Raw genomic sequence first — 21,724 nt, 5'->3', positions numbered from 1 at the left:
AAGAGGCTTCCTTAGGTCTAATGAATGTCAGGAACATTTCCCAATATTCGTAGCCACCTTCATGCAATCCCCATAAATTCCTGGGTGATGGATTAAGTCTGATGTAATTTCATTGTCTTCTACAGCTTGGATGTGAACTCGTTGTCACACAGTTCTTGCTCCCACCTGGCATCTGGAATCAGAAATAACCTGACCCTGAGGAAACTTTATTTGTCAGATAATGATCTAGAGGGTCCTGGTCTCGGGGAGATGATGGCGGCTCTGACCACCAGCCAGATCGAGGAATTAAAGTGAGTACACAAGACTGATAGAAACAGTCCATTTTACATCCCAAGTGTTGTAAAAATCGAATTTCATAATTTTTAGTCTCTTCAGACTAGTAAACACAAACTCCATCAATTTCCACGATGACCCGTGGGATCCCTGTGATGTCACTGACTAAATATTGTTATTTCACATTTGATCAATGATCCCTGTCTCTTTGTCTACCTTTAGTGGCAGTTAAAGAGAGCTGTCATTCACAGTGAGTGTAGCTTTGGGAGTGGATGTGTCTGCGGGTTTTTTGTTTCAGTGGGTTGGCAGGTCTTATTCATTAAGATTGATGAGGATTTGTATCTCTGGATGATGTGATTGATGATAGATTAGGCCTCGAAAACCTAACAATCCATCTCCAGTTTCCACCCGGACAACTCCTCCCCAGCTGGGCTGACCCTGAGTATTTGAGGAGGTCTGCCCCCTGCCAATCCAAGTTGGGGATTGGTCAGGGCCCTCAGAAGACATCAATCTCCAGAACAGTTTTCCAGTAGAGCCTTGCCCTCATCCGAATATACAAACATGTTCCAATATGACCATGTTTTTGTGTATTACTCTCGCCTGTTCTGGGCGGTAAGCACCTTTTTTTTTTTTTTTTTTTTTTTTAATCAAAATGATTTTTAATGAGACAATGCATAAAGCGACATTACAGTCATGCAGAATATGCATCCAACATCAGCAGGTCACCACTCATGTAAGATAGTCAACATTGTCTAAACAACTTGTAAACTAGTACTAGGTACAAAATCTGATAGAATAGTAGGAAATCCTGTTTTAGCTTTTGGATATCAAAATATACACAAAAAAACAAAAAAAACAGGTAGTAACATTTGTTCTCTTCCTTCTCTTCCCAGCTCCTGACTCTAGGTGGTTCAAAATATCAGTAACCTATCCATCCAACCTATCCATCACCAACTGCGGTGGGCAGGCATGTACTGGCCACCGGGACTACCGGGAGTTTCCCAGTGGGCCGATGGCTCAGTGGGCCACTCTGATGTAAGGGGGCTGGTGATGGGACACTCTGATGTAAGGGGCCTGCTCATGGGACACTCTGATGTAAGGGGGCTGGTAATGGGACACTCTGATGTAAGGGAGTGCTGATGGGACACTCAAAATGTAAGTGGGCCGGTCTGGATGAAGTGCAGGGCCAAATTTCTGTCCCAGTCCAACCCTGGTGGTGGGTAGGGATGAGCCGAACACCCCCCGGTTCGGTTCGCACCAGAACTTTCGAACGGACCCCACGTTCGTTACGAACGTTAGAACCCCATTGAAGTCTATGGGACTCGAACGTTTGAAATGGAAAGTGCTCATTTTAACGGCTAATATGCAAGATATTGTCCTAAAAAGGGTTTGGGGACCTGACTCCTGCCTCAGGGGACATGGGTCAATGCAAAAAAAAGTTTTAAAAACGGCCGTTTTGGCGGGAGCACTGATTTTAATGACAATTAAAGTGAAAAAAAAAGTGAAATATTCCTTTAAATATGGTGCCTGGGGGGTGTCTGTAGTATGCCTGTGAAGTGCCACGTGTTTCCCGTGTTTAGAACAGTCCCTGCACAAAATGACATTAAACGGAAATAACACCATTTAAAACTGCTTGCGGTTTTAATGTTATATCTGGTTCCTGCAATATGGTTGAAAATCATTCAGAAAAATGGGATGGGTAGCCCTCCCTGCCCATTACCAGCCTATTTGGGTCTTGTACGCATATTAAGGGGAACCCTGTACCCATATTAAAAAAAGGAAATGCGTGTGGCCCCCAGGCCCTATATACTCAGAACAGCAGTATACAGGCGGTGCAAACTGCAGAAATGGCGGAACAAGGTGTTGGTTTTGCCACAACATTGTAAGCCCTCAAAGTGACTCTTGGTGGGCGCTGGAGCGCCCTGCTGTGAACGATTATATCAAGAATTGTAATTACATGCCATTGTTGAACAGTGGTAGAAAAATTGACCTTTGGTGGTTGTGGTGCTGGTGCCACAACACTATAAGTCCTCACCGTTACTCTGGGTGGGCACAGGAAGGGGCCCTCCTGTGAAATATTATATCAAGAATTGTAATTACATGTCCCTGTTAAACAGGGGCAGAAAAATTGGGCCTTAGGCACTGGTGCCATCACACTGCAACCTCTGCCATATACTCTAGTTTTATTGCAGGAATTAGCCCTGCTGCAAAGCATTGCATCAAAAATTGTACTTAAACGCCCCTGTTAAACAGGGGCAGAAAAATTGGGCCTTAGGCACTGGTGCTGGTGCCACCACACTCCAACCTCTGCCATATACTCTAGTTTTATTGCAGGAATTAGCCCTGCTGCAAAGCATTGCATCAAAAATTGTAATTAAACGCCCCTGTTAAACAGGGGCAGAAAAATTGGGCTGCTGGCATCACCCAGAACCAAAAATGTTCTTCCAACATATCAGCGGAGGAGGAAGAGGATAGACAATCAACATAACAGGACAGTCACTCAGCATCAGCATAGGCAGTCTTGAAGGGATGTGGTATTTCAAAAAAAATTATTCGGTTACATCAGCTTCAGGTGCTTGGTAGCTGTGGGTGATCCAAGACTGATTCATCTTGATGAAGGTCAGTCGATCAACTGATTCGGTGGACAGGCGCACCCTGTGATCGGTAACAAAGCCACCAGCAGCACTGAAGGTGCGTTCCGAAAGAACGCTGGATGCAGGACAGGCCAGTAGCTCAATTGCATACTGTGCAAGCTCTGGCCAGTGATCCATCCTCAAGACCCAGTAAGCCAGAGGATTTTCGGTGGGAAAGGTGTCCAAGTCTGACCTTGCCCCTAGGTATTCCTGCACCATGTAAATTAGACGCTGGCGATGGGTGCTGGAACCAATCATACCTTGGGGCTGCGGACTAAAAAATTGTCTGAAAGCATCAGTCAGACGGCCACCTTCTCAACCTTCTGACCGATGCCTCAGCAACACGTTGTCCAGGACCAGGAGTTTGTAACCTCCCAGTCTCTGGGAACGCGTTTTACAGAGCTTTCTGCAAGGCCTCCCGGAGATGTCTCATCCTCTGCTCCCTCTGCGATGGCAAGATAAGGTCGACAACCTTACCCTTGTACCGTGGATCAAGGAGAGTGGCCAGCCAGTAATGGTCCCTCTCCTTGATCCGAAGAATACGAGGATCCTTCCGCAGGCTTTGCAGGATCAGGGAGGCCATGCAGCGTAGGTTAGCTAAGGCATTCAGTCCGGAGTCCTCTGGGTCACTAAGGACAACATGATCCGCAGCTACCTCCTCCCAGCCACATACAAGTCCACGTGTTTCTTGGGACTGTAAATCATCCCTATAAGACTGCTGCTGCTGATGCTGAGTGCCAGCCTCCACCTCCATGCTGACACAATCATCCTCCTCCTCCTCCTCTTCCTCCTCCTCACCCTCTTCCTGTGTGATGGGTGGCACAGCAGGAACTCTGTCTGGATAAAGGGGGCCTTGAGAGGCAAGGAAGTCCTCCTCTTCCTGCCTCTGTTCTGCCTCAAGTGCCCTGTCCATTATTCCACGCAGCGTATGCTCCAAGAGGTGGACAAGAGGTACAGTGTCACTGATGCATGCACTGTCACTGCTCACCATCCTTGTGGCCTCCTCAAACGGTGACAGGACAGTGCATGCATCCCTGATCATGCCCCACTGGCGTGGTGAGAAAAAACCAAGCTCCCCTGACCCTGTCCTGGTGCCGTAGTCGCACAGGTACTCATTGATGGCCCTCTGCTGCGTGTGGAGCCGCTGCAGCATGGCCAATGTTGAGTTCAATCTGGTGGGCATGTCACATATAAGGCGGTTCTTGGGCAGGTTCAACTCCTTTTGGAGCTCAGCCAGACGAGCACAGGCATTAAATGATCGGCGGAAATGCACACAGACTTTCCTGGCCTGCTTCAGGACATCATGTAAGCTGGGGTACCTGCCCAAGAACCGCTGCACCACCAGGTTAAGGACGTGAGCTACACAGGGCACATGGGTCAGTTGTCCCTGTCGGAGGGCGGAGAGGAGGTTGGTGTCATTGTCGCAAACCACCATTCCTGGCTTAAGCTGGCGTGGCGTCAACCACCTCTCGGCCTGCCCCTGCAGAGCTGACAAAACATCCGCCCCAGTGTGGCTCCTGTCCCCCAAACAAACCAGCGCAAGCACGGCATGGCATCGTTTTGCCTGCGTACTTGCGTAGCCCCTGGAACGCCTACGGAGCACCGCTGGTTCTGAGGACAGAGCACTGGAAGAGGCCATGGAGGAAGAAAAAGAGGAGGGGGTGGAGGAGAGAGGTGTGTCACAACCAATAGTAGCATTTTGGAGGCGTGGTGGCGGAACAACCTCCAACATTACTGCACCTTGTCCTGCATCCTTCCCAGCAGCCAGAAGAGTGACCCAATGGGCCGTGAAAGACAGGTAACGTCCCTGTCCATGCCTGCTGGACCATGAGTCAGCGGTAATATGCACCTTACCGCTGACCGCCCTGTCCAGCGAGGCAAGGACATTGCCTTCCACATGCCGGTAGAGAGCCGGAATCGCCTTCCGTGAGAAAAAGTGGCGTTTGGGGACCTGCCACTGAGGAACCGCACATTGTACAAACTCACGGAAGGGGGCCGAGTCTACCAACTGAAAAGGCAGCAGTTGAAGTGCTAGCAATTTAGCCAAGCTAGTATTCAACCGCTGGGCATGTGGATGGCTGGGAGTAAACTTCTTCCGCCGGTCCAGCAGCTGGGGCAGGGACATTTGCCTGCTATAATCGGACGTGGATGTACCACTAGCAGAGTTCCCGGAAGCACTTGGCTGTGACACACTTAATTCTACACCTTCATTCCTCTCAGAGCAGGTTTCAGAGAGGACTGAAGGTCTAGTGGGGTTGGAGATGCCAGCTGATGAGGAGCAAGGAGAGGCCCGCTATGTTCTTTGGTGTGGGTCTTTGAGGTACGCTTGCCAACGAGCTGCATGGCAGGTCAACATATGTCTGGTCAAGCATGTGGTGCCCAAGCGGCTGATGTTTTGGCCACGTGAGATACGCTTGAGACATATGTTGCAAATAGCAGCGGTGCGATCTGATGCACTCGTCTCAAAAAAGGCCCACACCAAAGAACTTTTAGAATAACACGCAGAGGAAGCGCTCTGCGCAGGCGGAGCTCTGCGGTGTGATTCAGTCGGTGTGCTGCCCCTAAGCTGGCCCCCGGAGGGCATCCTGACTCGTTGCACATGTGCCTCCTCCTCCTCCTCCTCCCTCCTTCCAGGCACCCACGTGGAGTCAGTGCCCTCATCATCCCCTCCCTCTTCATCGCTGTAGCAAACCTGGCAGTATGCTGCAGCTTGTGGAACATGACTGCCAGATTGCTGTCCTTCTTGAGCATCCCCTCTCTCTGCGCTCACGCTACTGCCTTCCTCTAGCTGAGTGTCATCATCAGAGCCCACCAAACACTGGGCATCCTCCTGGAGCATGTACCCAACACTGTGCTCAAAGAGTTCAGGAGACTCCTCAGGAGGACGTGGTGGGTCTAGGGAAGGAGTCACTGATGATGACATTGAGAGGAGGGAAGACGATGTGTTGGCAGCTGCTTTGCTACTACCCTGAGACTGGGTGAGAGAGGATGAGGAGGATGAAGAGGGCTTGGTCATCCACTCTACCAAGTCGTTGGCATGTTGCGGTTCAACATGTCCAGCTGCAGAAAAGAAGGACAAGCATGTCCCATGGCCACGTGCTGATGACAATGCACCGCGTCCACGACCAGCACTGTTGTCTCTAGACACAGAGCCTGCTTGCCCTCTTTTATCGGCTCGCACCTGTCTGCCTCTCCTTGCTGGCCTTCCAGACATGGTAATGGCCTGAAGGGAGTTGGGTAAAACAGTAGTTGGGTAGTTTATATTGTGCTGGAGGCACACAACAACCACTAACTCCTGCAGATGCCTTTTTTATAGAACAGCAGAGATAAAGGGGTATATACAGATGTATACTGTGCTGTGCTGATCTCCTGACACTACTGACTGCAAGCTCTATTATTAAAGATGGACCACTAGCTATATAGGTGAGGTGAATATCACGGTGTATACTGCGGTCAGGGCACGCAGACAATAACCAGAAAACAGCAGAGATAAAGGGGTATATACAGATGTATACTGTGCTGTGCTGGAAGCACACACAACTTCCAATAACTCCTGCAGATGGCAATTGGGCTCAAATAGAGAACAGCTATGTAGGTGGATTATAGCGGTATGTACTGGGTACAGAGCACGCAGACAGCACGCACTATCTCCTAACACTACTGACTGCAAGCTCTATTATTAAAGCTAGATCACTAGCTATATAGGCGAGGTGAATATAGTGGTGTATACTGCGGTCAGGGCACAGACAATAACCACTACACAAGAGCAAGATAGGAAATCAGCCAAAAACGATTGGTGTGTAACTGTGTTGAAGGTACACAGAACACCCACTGCTTCAGATGCCAACACACTACACGAGGCCGCCTCAAAGGCGGCCTTATATAGTGTGGGGCGTGCACTACACAGCCTGAGCTATGATTGGCCACAGGCATCCTGCCTGTGGCCAATCATGGCTCTCCTCGCTGCTGGCGCTGCGATTGGCCAAGCATGCGGGGTCACAGTGCATGCTTGGCCAATCACGAGTCAGCAATGCACTGCGCCATCGCAGTGCATTGTGGGCCGTGCGCGCCACACGAATTTTGACGCGAACGGACCAAGAGTTCGGATTTCGCCGAACGGACGAACAGCCAATGTTCGAGTCGAACGTACGTTCGACTCGAACACGAAGCTCATCCCTAGTGGTGGGGCATGACTAGGATTATCTAACCAAGACTGCCAGATAAAGTAAAACTTTAAGGCTGCATTTCTGTGTCGGTAGGCCAGTTGTTCTCTAAGAAGGAGGGAGTTAACATATGATATCCATTGCTTCCCCGTGGGTATTGTAGCCGCTATCCAGTATCTAGCAATAAGTTTCCTAGCCAGGTACAATAGTCTAGTGATCATAAGAACCATTCCCTTCTGGTACATTTCCTCTTCTATAGCTCCTAGCAAACATACTTATGGGGGGGGGGGGTTATTGGGGTTAGAATTATGTTGCATGACTTCAGTCCAATAACAATTAAGTTTTGGGCATCTCCAAATCATGTGTATAAAGCCACCTAGTTGTGCTTTACATTTTGGGCATAGAGGAGATTCTCTTATCCCCCAGTCATACAGTCTCTCGGGTATCCGATAAGCCCTGTGTAGTATAAATAGCTGTGACAGCCTACGAAACGCTGAGATAGAGACGACTGGTATTGATTCCAAGGCCATATCCCACTGGTTCCAATCAATGTTCCCGATGTCAGCCACCCATTTTGCTCTACACTTCAAAGATCCAGAATCTTGGATAGAGGACAATAGAGTTGCATATATTTTAGATATTAAACCCTTCCTTACATCCGCCTGAACAATCTCCAGTAGCAGAGGAGAGGTAGACACTGTCAAAGAAAGTGTGTTTTTTTGTGTCTGCAGAGCAAGCCTGAGTTGGAGGTATTGGTAGAAACATTTTGAGGGCAGTGAAAATTCAGCACTAAACTGTGCAAAATATTTTAGTATATTACCCATGTACAGTATATCTGTGGGAAGAACCAAATCCCTTTTTGTCGCCATATAGAAAATCTCTGGAGTTTTTTTAATTCCGGGTATCCAGGGTTATTCCACAAGGGGGTAAACCCCAAAGGACCCTTAACAGACAGGGCCTCCTGAAAAGCCTTCAAACCTTGTTAAGGAGGACGGCCGTTGGGGAGGAGGGGGCACACTCGGCAACTCCATTTCCATATAAGAACCGGTCTTTAGTTCCTGATTAATCTGGGTCACTAAATGTACTATGGGGTCGTCGTTACCATCCTGGCCCCAGCCAGCGAGTTGCTGCATTTGAGAAGCAGGAACTAGCTTTCGGTTGTAATGTCACTTCATACATTGTCTCAATAAAAAACATTTTGATTTAAAATAAAAAATAAATAAAGGTGCTTCCCGCCAAAACAGGCGAGAGTAATACACAAAAACATGGTCATATTGGAACATATATGTATATGTATATGCGGATGAGGGCAAGGCTCTACTGGAAAACTCAAGAAAAAGGAAAAAAGGGAGGGTTATGGACTTTCTAGGCACAATTACAAAAACTGTTATTTAAAAAGGTATACTTTTATTTACAAAAATAGCAGTACATTTATAAACATCTTAAAAAGTCATAAGCAATCGTAGGTTCATCAACAGAAGATGTTACCGCTATTAGTACCGTAGCCATAATATAATTAATAGTGAGAAGAAGACATTCTCTTCATTATTAAACAATCCGAGACTTTTGGTATAATAGACAAAATTGCGGGACATCAAGGATGACTGAGTGCTGATGCTGGATTCGTGCTCGACATGTTTCGCGTACCTTTACGCTTCTTCTGGAATCTGGAGCAAGTTTATGACTAAGTTTAAACAAGAACAACAATAAGAAATTTTATAGGAAGGATTTTCTTTCCAAAATGGTTTATTAGAGTATATATCACATTTTTTTAAAAACATGAAAAATGCAGTCTGGACAGTCTAGGCTAGAATGATGTAGAGGCACAAAAAACAGAATAGCTAATTTTCTACTGGAAAACTGTTCTGGAGATTGATGTCTTCCTGCCCTTCTTCCCACCCTAAATACATTTTGGGGTGGGAAACGGTCAAACCACCTTTGTCTTTCCCATGCTGTAATATATACAAACTAATCCAAGCTCTCCCATGTTTCCAGATGAGATCTCACATCTGTGTGTCCACCCTCTTGTAACCACTTATTGGAAATCCGTATAGGGGAATTGTGAAAGATGTACAAAAGTTGTGGGGCCCATACCATTTTGATCAGATTCACTCTTCCTACTACCGAGAGGGGGAGTTTACACCAACTAAGGCCCTTTTCCCGTTGTCTATCTAGCAATGGGCCCAAATTTAGTCAGAGGTAACTAGAGGGGTCCAGGAACACTATCGCACAAAAATATCTAAAAGAGTTGGCAATGGCTATCTGTCTGGCGCCCGTGGGCAAAGGCGCAGTGAGTGGGTGTAGAGGCATAAGAATTGATTTTGACCCATTAATAGAAAAGCCCGAAAATTCCCGAACGTAATAACCGTTTTCATTAGCGTCTCTAAGGAGGTGGCCGTGTCCCCTAAATAAATCAAACATCATCTGCATAGAGGGAAATCTTCTCTTCCAGGGGACCCCTACAAAATCCTACTATTTTGGGCTTATTGCGAATTAGTATCGCCAATGGTTCCACCGCCAGTGTGAACAGCAGAGGGGAAAGTGGACACCATTGACAGGTGCCCCAATACAGTGCCAATGGGGAGGAAAGAGTATTGTGGGTGAAAAGTAGAGGACCATCATCCAATTTATGAACTGATCACCCAAGCCGAGTCAGGATCTCCCAGAGGTAGGACCATTTGACGCTATCAAAAGCCTTAGCCGCGTCCAAGGATAGAATGGCCCCACCTCCAGGATTAGCCACAGGTATTTGCAAATTAAGGATTGGTCTTTCGATATTGTCCGTCGTGGACCTAGTGGGAATAAACCCAGATTGGTCCCTGTGCACCAACCCCCCAATTACTCTAGAAAGCCTAGTACCCAGGACCCTAGCCAGTAGTTTGACATCTAAGTTTAATAAAGAGATAGGACGATAAGAGTCTGGGAGAAGCCTGTCCTTTCCTGGCTTGGGAAGCACCACTATGATGGCCTCCTGCATACTATCAGGCAAGCATCCCGTTTCCGCTGCCTAAGTTAGAGCCTGCAAGAGTAGTGTCAGAGGATATCACTATAGTGAGAGTACACCTCTGCTGGTATGCCATCTGATCCTGGGGATTTATGGTTTGGAGCATCCGCTAAGGCTTCCGACAACTCCTCAGTAGTAATTGGAGAGTCCAATGAAGCTCTGTCTATGTCAGATACCCGGGGAAAGGGGCAGCTATGCAAGAATAATGTCAGGGCAGCAGGGGTAGTGTGACTTTTAGAAGCATAAAGGTCAGCATAAAAATGGTGAAACACAGTCAGTATATCAACAGTGAAATTATGTGTCTCCCCTGACCGTGCCCAAATAGCTAAGCTTGAGGAAACATCCCTCTGTTCTCTGGCCACTAACGCCAGTATTCTCTCCTTCCTCAAAGTAACTGTTGAAGAAAGCACCTTCTCTTCTCAGCAGCTGACAGTACCACAGAGTTGTACAGGGATTTAGCCTCAGTCCACGCATCTTGGTTAGCTTGTTTAGGGCTAGTGACCATAGTCTGTTCTCTATTGTGTAATTCACTACGCACTCTAGCCTTCCACTCTCCTGACCTTCATTTAAGGCCTGTGATCTGGCAAATAAGGCAACCTCTCAGGAATGCCTTGAGGCAGTCCCATACAACAGCTGCACTATTGGATCCCTTGTTATATCGGAGAAACTCCATCAAGGCATCTGGGATCCCATCCCGGGCTGGAAAAAGTGTTAACCAGAAGGGATTCACCTGCCACAGCGGTCTAGACCTCAATACCGTGACATCCAATTGTACCCAGAAGGGAGATTGGTCTGATAGAAGTAAGGGCTCATATGCAGAGTCAAGTACTCATTGCATGAGCACCGCATTCCCCAATCCCAGAACATTACGTGAGAGGCCTCTGTGAGAGGCTGAGTAGCAAGAAAAGCATGTAGCAGTAGTATGCCTCTCTTGCCAAACGTCCCGGAACCCCAGTTCAGACAGTAGGGAAGCAAATGCAGTGGAACCAGCCTTATGTGTACCCACTCTCGGGGGTCAAGGATAGCCTATCCAGTTCCGGGTCAAGGATATTATTAAAATCACCCAGCGCGAGCACTGGTACATTTGGGTGTAATGCTATAATCTAGGCCAATTTTTTTAAGAGGGTCTGAGGTGAAAGGGCAGAGGAACATACATGGCAGCAATAATACATACAAGATCATTGAGTTTGTACAATAAGAAGACAAACCTGCCCTCCTTGTCGACCACCCGCTGCAAGCATTTAAAGAAGAAGGGGCTTGATGCCAATACACTAACAGTAGGAGGAACATGTAGCGTGATACTAGACAGGGTGAGCGACAGCAGGCGAATCGAGTCAGTTTGCAGGTGCGTCTCCTAAAGGCAAATCAAGTGGGGTCGCAACCTAGAAACATATTTAAAGATTGCTCCCCTCTTAATCTTGCCCCCTATACCTCTTGTATTCCACGTTAGCAATAGCATACCTCACAACTTTTTGAGATGGGAGAGCGAGAGACACCTATTAGCAAATGTATGTAGGCATAGGACACACCCACTGCCATGCCCCCTTAAGGACAATTATACAAACAAATTATTAGTTAAACCCACAAGTGCTAATATGAGGAGGCATGAGGGACAGAGGGACTTTATTCCAAATCAGGGACAGTCTCTTGAAAATCAGGGACAGTTGGGAGGTATGAGCAATAGCAGTCCCCTATTTGTACAACAATTGAAAAAGGAGTGAAGTCCTAAAGGCTTCACTCTTAAGTAAGATAAAGTTATAACATTAGCCTATATCAGCTTTAGGGAAAATTGCATATAACAGTTAGCTGAACAAACCAGTCCCAGTATGCTGTGGATGCTTAGCTTAGTGCGCCACCTGGTGGTGGTTGAGGTAATCTTTCGCAATGTATAAGCAGAAGTCAGTTCCATCTGTAGGGAAGATAGGAGAGACAAAAAGAACAAAGGGCAAAAACGGTGCTGTAAACTGAAAGTTAGTGCAAAGGGCCTTGTGACACAAAACAACTCCCCAGCAATAGTGAATGAATGAATTAATGAATGACTTGTATAGCGCTACCTATGCGAACTGAATCGCCAGCTTTTACGCGGTCCTTTAACCTGTAGGGTCCCGACACAGTTACAACACATACAACATTGACATACCCATACACATATTATGGCCAATTTTTTTTGGACAGGGTCTAATTAACTTACCAGCATGTCTTTGGAGTGTGGGAGGAAACCGGAGTACCCGGAGGAAACCCACGCAGGCACAGGGAGAACATGCAAACTCCAGGCAGATAGTGTCGTGGTCGGGATTTGAACCAGCAACCCAATTGCTGCTAGGTGAAAGTAGAATGGTCTGAACAGGGACAAGTCACTGGTTGATATGATGCCGACAGTCACTGGCTCCCTAATAACCAGGAACCCTGAGCAGGAAGGGCTGGACAGGGTATGAGTCACTGGTTGCTATATGCAGGCAGTCGCTGGCTCCCAAATAACCATTTGCCCTGAGCAGAACAGGCTGAATGTGGATAAGTCACTGGTTGCTATGACGCCAGCAGTCACTGGCTCCCTAACCCCCAGTTATGCTGGGCAGAAAGCTGTAACATTTATCAGAGGTAGAATATGGCAGTTTTGTGATTTGGGAAGATTTCCAAATTGCTGAACTCCCCAAGATGTGAAGGAATAATCTGATTGTGTTTGATCCTGGTTTTATTTATTCAAAAGGATGTTTTGGGGGTTTTATGCAGATAAAAAAAGTTCCTGTCTTATATTTGGAACCCCCGGCTGGATTAAAGTGTATTATCAGTGATACTTTTCAGTGCTAGGCAGTTTGTGTGTCTAGGGAGGGTGGAATGCAAGCTCACCTGCATTCCCTGGGATTTCATTGTTTTCAGAATAACCTTGTCCCTTCCTCTAACATAGCGGTCAGGTACAAATGCATGGATAATGTGCAGCGAGTCTATACAATATTTGTGGCTGCTTTCTTTGAAATATCACACAGTTATTTCTTGGAAAAAAATTACTTATTTCCCCCTTACATTGCTGCTTGGGGCCCAAATCAAACTGCTTGCATACTCTCCAGCCACTGTGCCGTATGTTTGGCTGCTGTCTCTGAAGCATGGCCATATTTTTTTTTAGTTCACTTTAACAACTGCCTCATCTGTGGAGTGTGGAATGCTGTTTTGAGATGTTTTGGTGCTCTCTGGGTTGATATTTTGTTATACTTTGTACATAATACAATGTGGTACTGTGAAAAAGATCACAATCTATGCTATGGGGTTTGTTTTTAAACTGTTTGGCAATGTATATGAAATTGATAGCGTTAACTTTATTTTTTCAAAGTGTGATAGACTTTATCTATATTGTTTCTGCTACTTCTAGCACTCAGTTATGGTCTACCACTGCTATTGTCATGGTATAGAGTAAGGCTCAGAGGCCAGTAGTTAAAGCAGTAGAGAGCCTCCTATCAACCAGTTGGATAAGTACAGCAGCAGGTCACCATGGCTGATTATGCAAGCTCACCCAAGATTCGGGTCTAAGCACTAACTGGTGTTCACCAGAGCTCCTGATGGTGGGGGTGGGTGGGTTTGTTGCATGTTAGTACCAGGTCACGATCCACAGGATGGCCCCACTAAGAGGTGAGCAAGCCAGGGTCCAGTAGCATAGATAGCAGGTAGGCATCAAGCAGAAATGTAGTCAGTAAACAAGTCAGTAGGGTCAGTAACAAGAGACTGTCGGTAGGGATAAATCAGAAGCATATTCAGTAAACAAGCCAAAGGTCAGTAACAAGTGGTTGCAGGTTGGGATTAACAGAAGCATAATTGAGAAACAAGCCAAAGGTCGGTAACAAGTGATAGTGAAGAGAAGGACAGCTGCAGATATGCAAAGGAGCAAGATATCGGCTGGAGAGATCACTGTAATCTGGCAACCAGAAAGGCCAAAGGCATGGCTAAAATAGGAAGTTCATGGGAGAAGCAAAGAGTTAAAGGGTCAAGAAAAACAGGGTTCAAGGCAAGTTCATTCAAGGAATTGTCCTAGGTGGCTTAGCAAGAAGAGACATCACCAGACACAGACAAGTTTGCAGGTTGTAATGGACTCTGGATGCCCTGTCGGGTATTTCCATTAAGTCCTGGAACACGAGACCAATGGATCTGGCTAAAGAAACCACAAAAAACAGACAACACCAGTCTTGGAGTGAACTAGAATAAGAACTCTTTATTAGAACACGAATACAGGCTTTTAAACACTTGAGTAGAAGGTTCCCCCCTCCTGATCATATTACTCTAACAATACAGCTGTAACCAGAAACATAAATTAACATGAGCTAATTAACTAATCATTTAACCAGACTAGGTGACTCAGAGATATGACCTTTCAGGTCAGCCTTGTCGTCTCCTAGCTCACTGATTATCATACTGTAAATATCAACCCAGAACTCCTTCGCACAATAGCAGAGTTAATTAGTACAAACAATGGGTGAAAGACATAGAAGCCACACTAGACTTATTCACAATAAACACATTATAGCAGACAACAGACAGACAGGTGGCTGGAGTTGATGACATAAGCATCTGCTATGAGTCCTAACAGTATGAAGAAGTCACCATTTCTAATATGGCATATACAGGGTTCCCAGTATCGGTGTGTCTTGGGGGGACATGGACTTGAATCCAAAGTAACATTACTTCAAGGGTCTCTGGGCATAAACCTCAAAAGAATGGTGCTTCCTTAAAATCCAGGGCCCATAATCAGAGGCTAGCATTCAGTCCCCTCCAAAAGCCTCCGTCCCGGATGAGTCTATCACACAGGTTCAGACCCAGGTCCTGACAGCTACACAAATCACTGTCTTTGAAAAAACTACATAAAAAAGCCTTTTCTTTTGGAAATCTACCATATTGGGTTGCAGCTTATGTGATGTCACAATTCGGTGTCAATGAGTCTGTCCCTGATAATTGTAAGGTTCTATGAAACCATGTATCACTTTAAGGCATCCCCTAGGCATGTGATTTGAAGGATTTTTGTATTTTTAATGTTGCCTTTTACACACCATGAAAAGACCCTCTTCATGCTTAACAATAATTGAAAAGAAAAGTTTTCATCGGTTGTTTGGAAATCTGTTGCCTTTTAGCCCACCCCATAACCGGTTTCTAAGGTTTGGCTCCTGTTGACTTCAGTGGGTTTTGAATTTGGGACTTGAACTTCAGTCATGTTCTGAATCTGCGTCAAATTAGACCCAGCTACATTTGGCTCTTCCCTACTTCCACCATAGTTTCTGGCTGAAAAATTAACTCTGGCGTCATTTCATTCTCTTCTATAGATTGGATGTCAACTCGTTGTCCAACGCTTCCTGCATCCACCTTGCATCTGGAATCCGAGATAACCTGACCCTGAGGAAACTCAATCTGTTACAAAACGATCTGGAGGGTCCACATCTGAGGGAGATGATGGCAGCTCTGACCACCAGCCGGATTGAGGAATTAAAGTGAGTACACAGGACTGATAGAAATGGTCAAATTTACATCCAAAATATGGTTAAAATAAAATATAATTTCATCCTCTTTAGATTACATAAAAAGCCAACTCCTTCAACTGAGGCCAATGTTGAATGACTGTGATGGAACATGAGATTGTTTGAGGGCCACATAGGTGTTTATAAAGTATAGAGTCCTCATAGGATCACAGAGAACATAAAACAAGTCCAGAAATGGGAAACCAATATGATGAAATGTCTGAGGGGTGATGAAACATGAGGTTGTTTGAGGGCCACATAGGTATACTGTATATGCAGTATAGAGTCCTCATAGGATCACAAGAGAACATAAAACAAGTCCAGAGACAAGTAGCAAAAATGATAAAAGATCTTAGGGGTCATGGGACATGAGGCTCTTTGAGGACCATATATACTATAATATCCAAATGTATTGGGACATCTGCTTTTACATGCATATGAATTTTAATGGCATCCCAGTCTTAGTCTGTAGGGTTCAATATTGAGTTGGCCCACCCTTTGCAGCTATGACAGCTTCAACTATTCTGGGAAGGCTGTCCACAAGGTTTAGGAGTGTGTCTATGGGAATGTTTGACCATTCTTCCAGAAGTGCATTTGTGAGGTCAGGCACTGATGCTGGACGAGAAGGCCTGGCTCGCAGTCTTCCCTCGAATTCATCCCAAAGGTGTTCTATCGGGTTGAGGCCAGTCAAGTTCCTCCACTCCAAACTCACTCATCCATGTCTTTATGGACCTTGCTTTGTGCACTGGTGCGCAGTCACATTGGAACAGGAAGGGGCCATCCCCAAACCGTTCCCACAAAGTTGGGAGCATGAAATTGTCCAAAATGTCTTGGTATGCTGATGCCTTAAGAGTTCACTTCACTGAAACTAAGGGGCCAAGCCCAACCCTGAAAAACAACCCCACACCATAATCCCCCCTCCACCAAATGATTTGGACCAGTGCACAAAGCAAGGTCCATAAAGACATGGATGAGCGAGTTTGGGGCGGAGGAACTTGACTGGCCTGCAGAGTCCTGACCTCAACCCGATAGAACACCTTTGGGATGAATTAGAGTGCAGACTGCGAGCCAGGCCTTCCTGTGCAACATCAGTGCCTGACCTCAGGGCCGTTTTTAAGGCAGGGCAAAAGGGGCAGCTGCCCTGGGCCCTGTCATTGTTGTGGGGCCCAAAGAAGCTGCTTCATACTTGCCAACTATCCCAGTTTAAATTCTGTCATCCCTTGAGGTTTTAGTCCCAGACCGTCAGGATTCATATGTAAATAGGGGCGGTATTCATATGTATATCATGCCCCCCTGAGGTCATATCCACCATCACCTATACTGAATACTGCCCACTGGGGAGGTGAAGGGACATGCTCGAAATTCTGCACTGCACTGCCACTGAGCCCAGGAGTCCTAGGTTACCTAGGAGTTTAGTGTGTTAATGGGCCCCCTCATCTCCCCAGTCCATGGTGTGCAGGCAGTGAGGAGATGATGTGCTATAACCTCTAGAAACCAGTCAATGAGCAGTATTGATGTACAGTAAGCTCTAGCAACCAATCAACAAGCATAAATAGCAACCAGTCAGTGAGTGGTAATGATACACTGTAACCTCTGGCAACCAAACGCAATCGCTGCCTGATCTGATTCAGTAAACTGATCTTAAGTCTTGTTGTTTTTTTATTACATGTCTCAAAGCAGGTGGAGAGCGAAACTGCATGGAGCATGGAGGGGGGGGGGGGGGGGCAAAAAAATGTTTGCCCAGGGTCCAATCAATATTAAAGATGGCCCTGCCTGACCTCACAAATGTGCTTCTGGAAGAATGGTCAAATATTCCCATAGACATACTCCTAGACCTTGTGGACAGCCTTCAGAAGAGTTGAAGTTGTTATATGTTAAACATATCAGGAGGGACTGGGGGAACTGCGGGTATTGAGTAAAGAAGGGAAAGGATGGACATGACTGAAATATATAAATACATGAAGTGTGTCTGGATAGAACAGAAACATGTAACATTCTGACTTTTTTGCATAACATCATATGTACCAGAGTCCTGTAAAGTGATATAAAATATTTCAGTGCAATAAGCATAGCGGGTTCCATTCATATGAGTGATATAAAATGAATCCCTGGAGGGTACATACAATACATGGCACACACAGCTTTTTTTGCAAGAAAATATGTGCCTGTGCTCCACAAGAATACATTTTATCTGATATAACATAGCGGTTACCATTCATAGAAGGGATATAACATACATCTCTGGAGGGTACATTGATTTTATCTATTCCAATTCTGCTTTTCTTCTACAGTCTGAGTAATAATGACTTGGCAGATAGTTCTTGCCCATACCTGGCACTGGGAATAAGAGAAAACCAGACCCTGAGGACTTTGATCCTGTCCAGGAACAATCTAGAGGGACCTCATCTTACCGACCTGATGGAAGCTCTTACCACAAGCCGGATAGAGGAACTGGAGTGAGTACAGTGTGATACATACTGTATGAATGATGGGTGGTCATACAAGAGGGATCTGGTCCTTCTGTAGGATACGACTAGTCTTTTAAAAGGAACTTCCTTTACATAACATCTATCTACATCTAATATTCCTTGGATTAATAATCCAACCAGTCCCATCACTAGACTGAAGACAGATGCACAGTACAGAACATATGACTGATGAGTGGTCATACAAGATGGAATCTGGTCCTTCAGTAGGATCCTACTAGACCTTTGTAGGAGCTTCATCTATAAAATATCTACAACTAATATTCCTCACATTAAATAATCCAACCAGTCCCATCACCATACTGAGTACAGTGTGATATACTAGACATATCACTGATGAGTGGTCATATAAGTGGGGATCTGGAGAACGTTTTTTTTTTTTCTTCTTTATTTTTGACAATTTGGTGAATCAGTAGGGGTACAATGTACCCCATACTCATTCACATGGAGGGGGGCTGGGATCTGGGGGCCCCCCTTGTTAAATGGGGCTTCCAGATTCCAATAAGCCCCCCGCCCACAGATCCTCACAACCACCGCCTAGAGGTGTTAGGAAAAGGCCCTTGTCCCCATCAACATGATCACCTGCCCCAAAGCACCCACCCGTGTTGAGGGCATATGGCCTGGTATGGGTCAGAAGGGGGGACACTGATTGCTCACCCCCCCCTTTCCTGGCCTGCCAGGTTGCGTGCTTGGATAAGGGTCAAATATGGATTTTTGGGGGGATGGCGTACGCCGTATATTTCTTTTTTTATATATTGCCGGCTGGCAATTGCAACCGCGAGTCAATTTAAATGTGATGTGACTCATTTTCTTCTCTTTATAAATGTCAGTTTTGCTGCAGCTGGTTCTATATACAGTACAGATGTGCCACTTTACAGCCAGACTAAGGGGACCCCCCAGACACGATATTTAAAGGATTTTTTCATTTTTTATTGATTCACTTTAAACTGGGATGCCCCCTAAAAAAAATTTTTTATAATTAATTAATAATCGGACACTTACCTGTCCCAGGGTCCAGCGATGCAGGGGAACGAAGCCCCCTCCTCGTTCCCCGCTCCGCCGGCATTCTTACTGTGGGCAACCGGCCGCGCACCGTGATACACCGCACAGTCATCTGGGACACGTGACAGGTCCCAGATGACTGTGCGACGCCGAGGGGAAGTGATGTCACCAGCCCGGGCAATGAAGGAGGCACCCCCTAGCAACAGGCATTTAGAGGTGAGTAAAAAAAAAAAAATTTCCAATTTTTATTTTATTTCTGACATCTTTTAATCCAAAACAGCTTAATTATACTGTGTGTATGTGTGTAGAGATAGAGATATATATATTATATTCCTGAAAAGCTTAAGTTCGATCTAAGCCTTGGTTCAGACTGAACCATTAGCTCATCCTTTTGCCTAAGGAGACGTGATCTGATAAATGTCCTTCCTATCATTCATTCATGGAGGTCTCTGAGGAGACCAGACCTAATAAATGCCCTCCTCCTCTTCCATTCATAGTCTCTGATGAGTTCAGACCTGGTAAATGTCCTCCACATCTTCCATTCATGGTCCCTGAGGAGTCCAGACCTAATAAATGCCCTCCTCATCTTCCATTCATAGACCCTGAGGAGTCCAGACCTGGTAAATGTCCTCCACATCTTCCATTCATATTCCCCAGGAGTCCAGGCCTCGACATCTTCTATCAGGGGCAGCTGATGCTCAAAATGTTTGGGGGGGCGCAAACAAACTGAAAAATACTGACCTTCCCAATCATTTGCAGCCTCACTGTGCCCATCAAATGCAGCCATTTTGCCCATCAATTGCAGCCACTGTGCCCATCAATTGCAGCCACTGTGCCCATCAATTGCAGCCACTGTGCCCAAGACCCCCCCCCCACTCACAGGGATCACGGCTCTGGCAGCACCCCCACCCCCCCCCCCCCCCCCCGTGTGGCTCTGACAGATGGACCCCTTGGCACTTATCGCCAGGCAGCAGCTCCTCTCAGTGCACCAGAGAGGTGGCGACCTCTGCTCCAGCGTGCGTCTCCTCCGTTCCTCTTCCTAAGCCCGGCATCCAGTAGGGTGGCCTGGGGCTTAGGCTAATCAGGAAACAGGTCTGACGCCCTGCCTCCGGATTGGCGGGAAGGAAGGTTAGTGTGAAAATAAATTTGCTGTTGTCACACAATTCGGTGAGATCAGTGCGCACTCTTTGCGCCCCAAGCCCACCCTATTTTGAAACCTATTAGAACCTCTGGCTCTAAACAGGTGCTTCAAAAAGTACCACCCCCACCTGCACCCCCATAGATGGATGGGGGGGCAGCACCTGTGCACTCACAGTGCACAGGCCGCCACTGTCTTCCATACATGTTTACTGAGGAGACCAAACCTGACACATGTCCTCCCTATCTTCCATTTATAGTCCCAGGGGAGACCAGATCTGATAAATGTCCTCCCCATCTTCTATTCATGTTCTGTAAGGAGACTAGACCTGACAAATGCCCTCCCCATCTTCCATTCATAGTTTCTAAAGGGGGAGCAGACCTGATAAATGTCCTCCCCATCTTCCATATATGTTCTGGAAGGAGATTAGACCTGATAAATGCCATCCCCATCTTCCATTCATAATCCCTGAGGAGACCAGACCCCATAAATGTTCTCATCATCTTCCATTCATGGTCCCTGAAGACTACTACCCTCTTCTGTATTTCATCATCTAATGTCTGACTTTCCATTAATTGGCAGGATTCTCTCTCTTCTTTTCTCCAGTTTAAGTAATAACGAGTTGGCAGACGATTCCTGCACCAGGCTGGCACTGGGCCTACGAGAGAATCAGATACTAAGGAAATTGAGCCTATCAGGGAACAGACTAAAGGGTGATAAATTCCAGGAGCTGGAGGCGGCCCTGATGGGCTGTGGGTTGGAGGAATTACGGTAAGTCCAAATCTATAAAGGACTGAGAGAAACATGAGATCTATACAGGGCGGGGTACACGTCCTAGAGGAAGAATGAAGTATTCTGATTGGTTATGTGACATATTTTCTGACACTTCTTGTCCTCCATTCCAGAACCGTCTCTTTAAAATATCAGAAAACAAAGGAAGCTCCGGCCAAGATAGAGGAGAGATGATTATGGGTGGAGCTCCAGATGAGAAGGATGTTCAGAAACGGGCGGATGAGCCGTCAGAGATGACCTCACACAAGGGACGTCAGGAGGGTTTCTTGTGATAAATTATAAATACCCCCCCCCCCGGAGATAAAAGGTTCGGGAAACCCTAACCAAAAAGTAACACTCCACCCAAAATAGGAGTCTTGATCTCCAGAGAATGTATCATGTCCATGTATCACCATCTTCTATAGATTTTATTTTTATTGGTCAGGACGATGAAATAAAATATTTTTATCATTTCTATTAAATATAAAAATATTACAGATTGTTACTTTGTATGCTGATATCCAGTCCTCGGCTCCTCCCACATCCAGGATTTCCATACTGCCTGCTGTATACAGAGTTATATAGCTCAAACAGAAATCTACACAGACAATGACAAAAAGTCCAGAACAGAGGCCCCACCCCTTCAATACTAAGTAACTCCTCCCTGCACCCCATAGGTTGGTCTGATGTGTCAATCATAGACAGAGTGTCTGAAAGGAGATAAGATTTCAATACATTTATGTAAATTTATTTATTTATGAT

The 21,724-nt window shown here is 46.1% G+C and overlaps 1 protein-coding gene across 1 annotated transcript in view; it reads left to right on the top strand.

Annotated features, from left to right (window-relative positions):
• Positions 1-21,724, top strand: part of LOC143989531 (NACHT, LRR and PYD domains-containing protein 3-like) — a 99,848-nt gene extending 78,124 nt beyond the window's left edge. Inside the window, exons 10-14 of the mRNA XM_077489663.1 lie at positions 126-290; positions 15,374-15,538; positions 17,857-18,021; positions 20,798-20,962; positions 21,097-21,724. Coding sequence (XP_077345789.1) covers positions 126-290; positions 15,374-15,538; positions 17,857-18,021; positions 20,798-20,962; positions 21,097-21,157 — 721 coding nt within the window. The 3' untranslated portion in view covers positions 21,158-21,724. The remainder of the gene's footprint in view (positions 1-125; positions 291-15,373; positions 15,539-17,856; positions 18,022-20,797; positions 20,963-21,096) is intronic.

Source organism: Lithobates pipiens, unplaced genomic scaffold (assembly GCF_037356315.1).
Source record: "Lithobates pipiens isolate NorthernLeopardFrog02 unplaced genomic scaffold, aLitPip1_a1.2 Scaffold_18, whole genome shotgun sequence".
NCBI classification, from domain to species: domain Eukaryota; kingdom Metazoa; phylum Chordata; class Amphibia; order Anura; family Ranidae; genus Lithobates; species Lithobates pipiens.
This window is presented reverse-complemented; position numbering and strand designations above follow the sequence as displayed.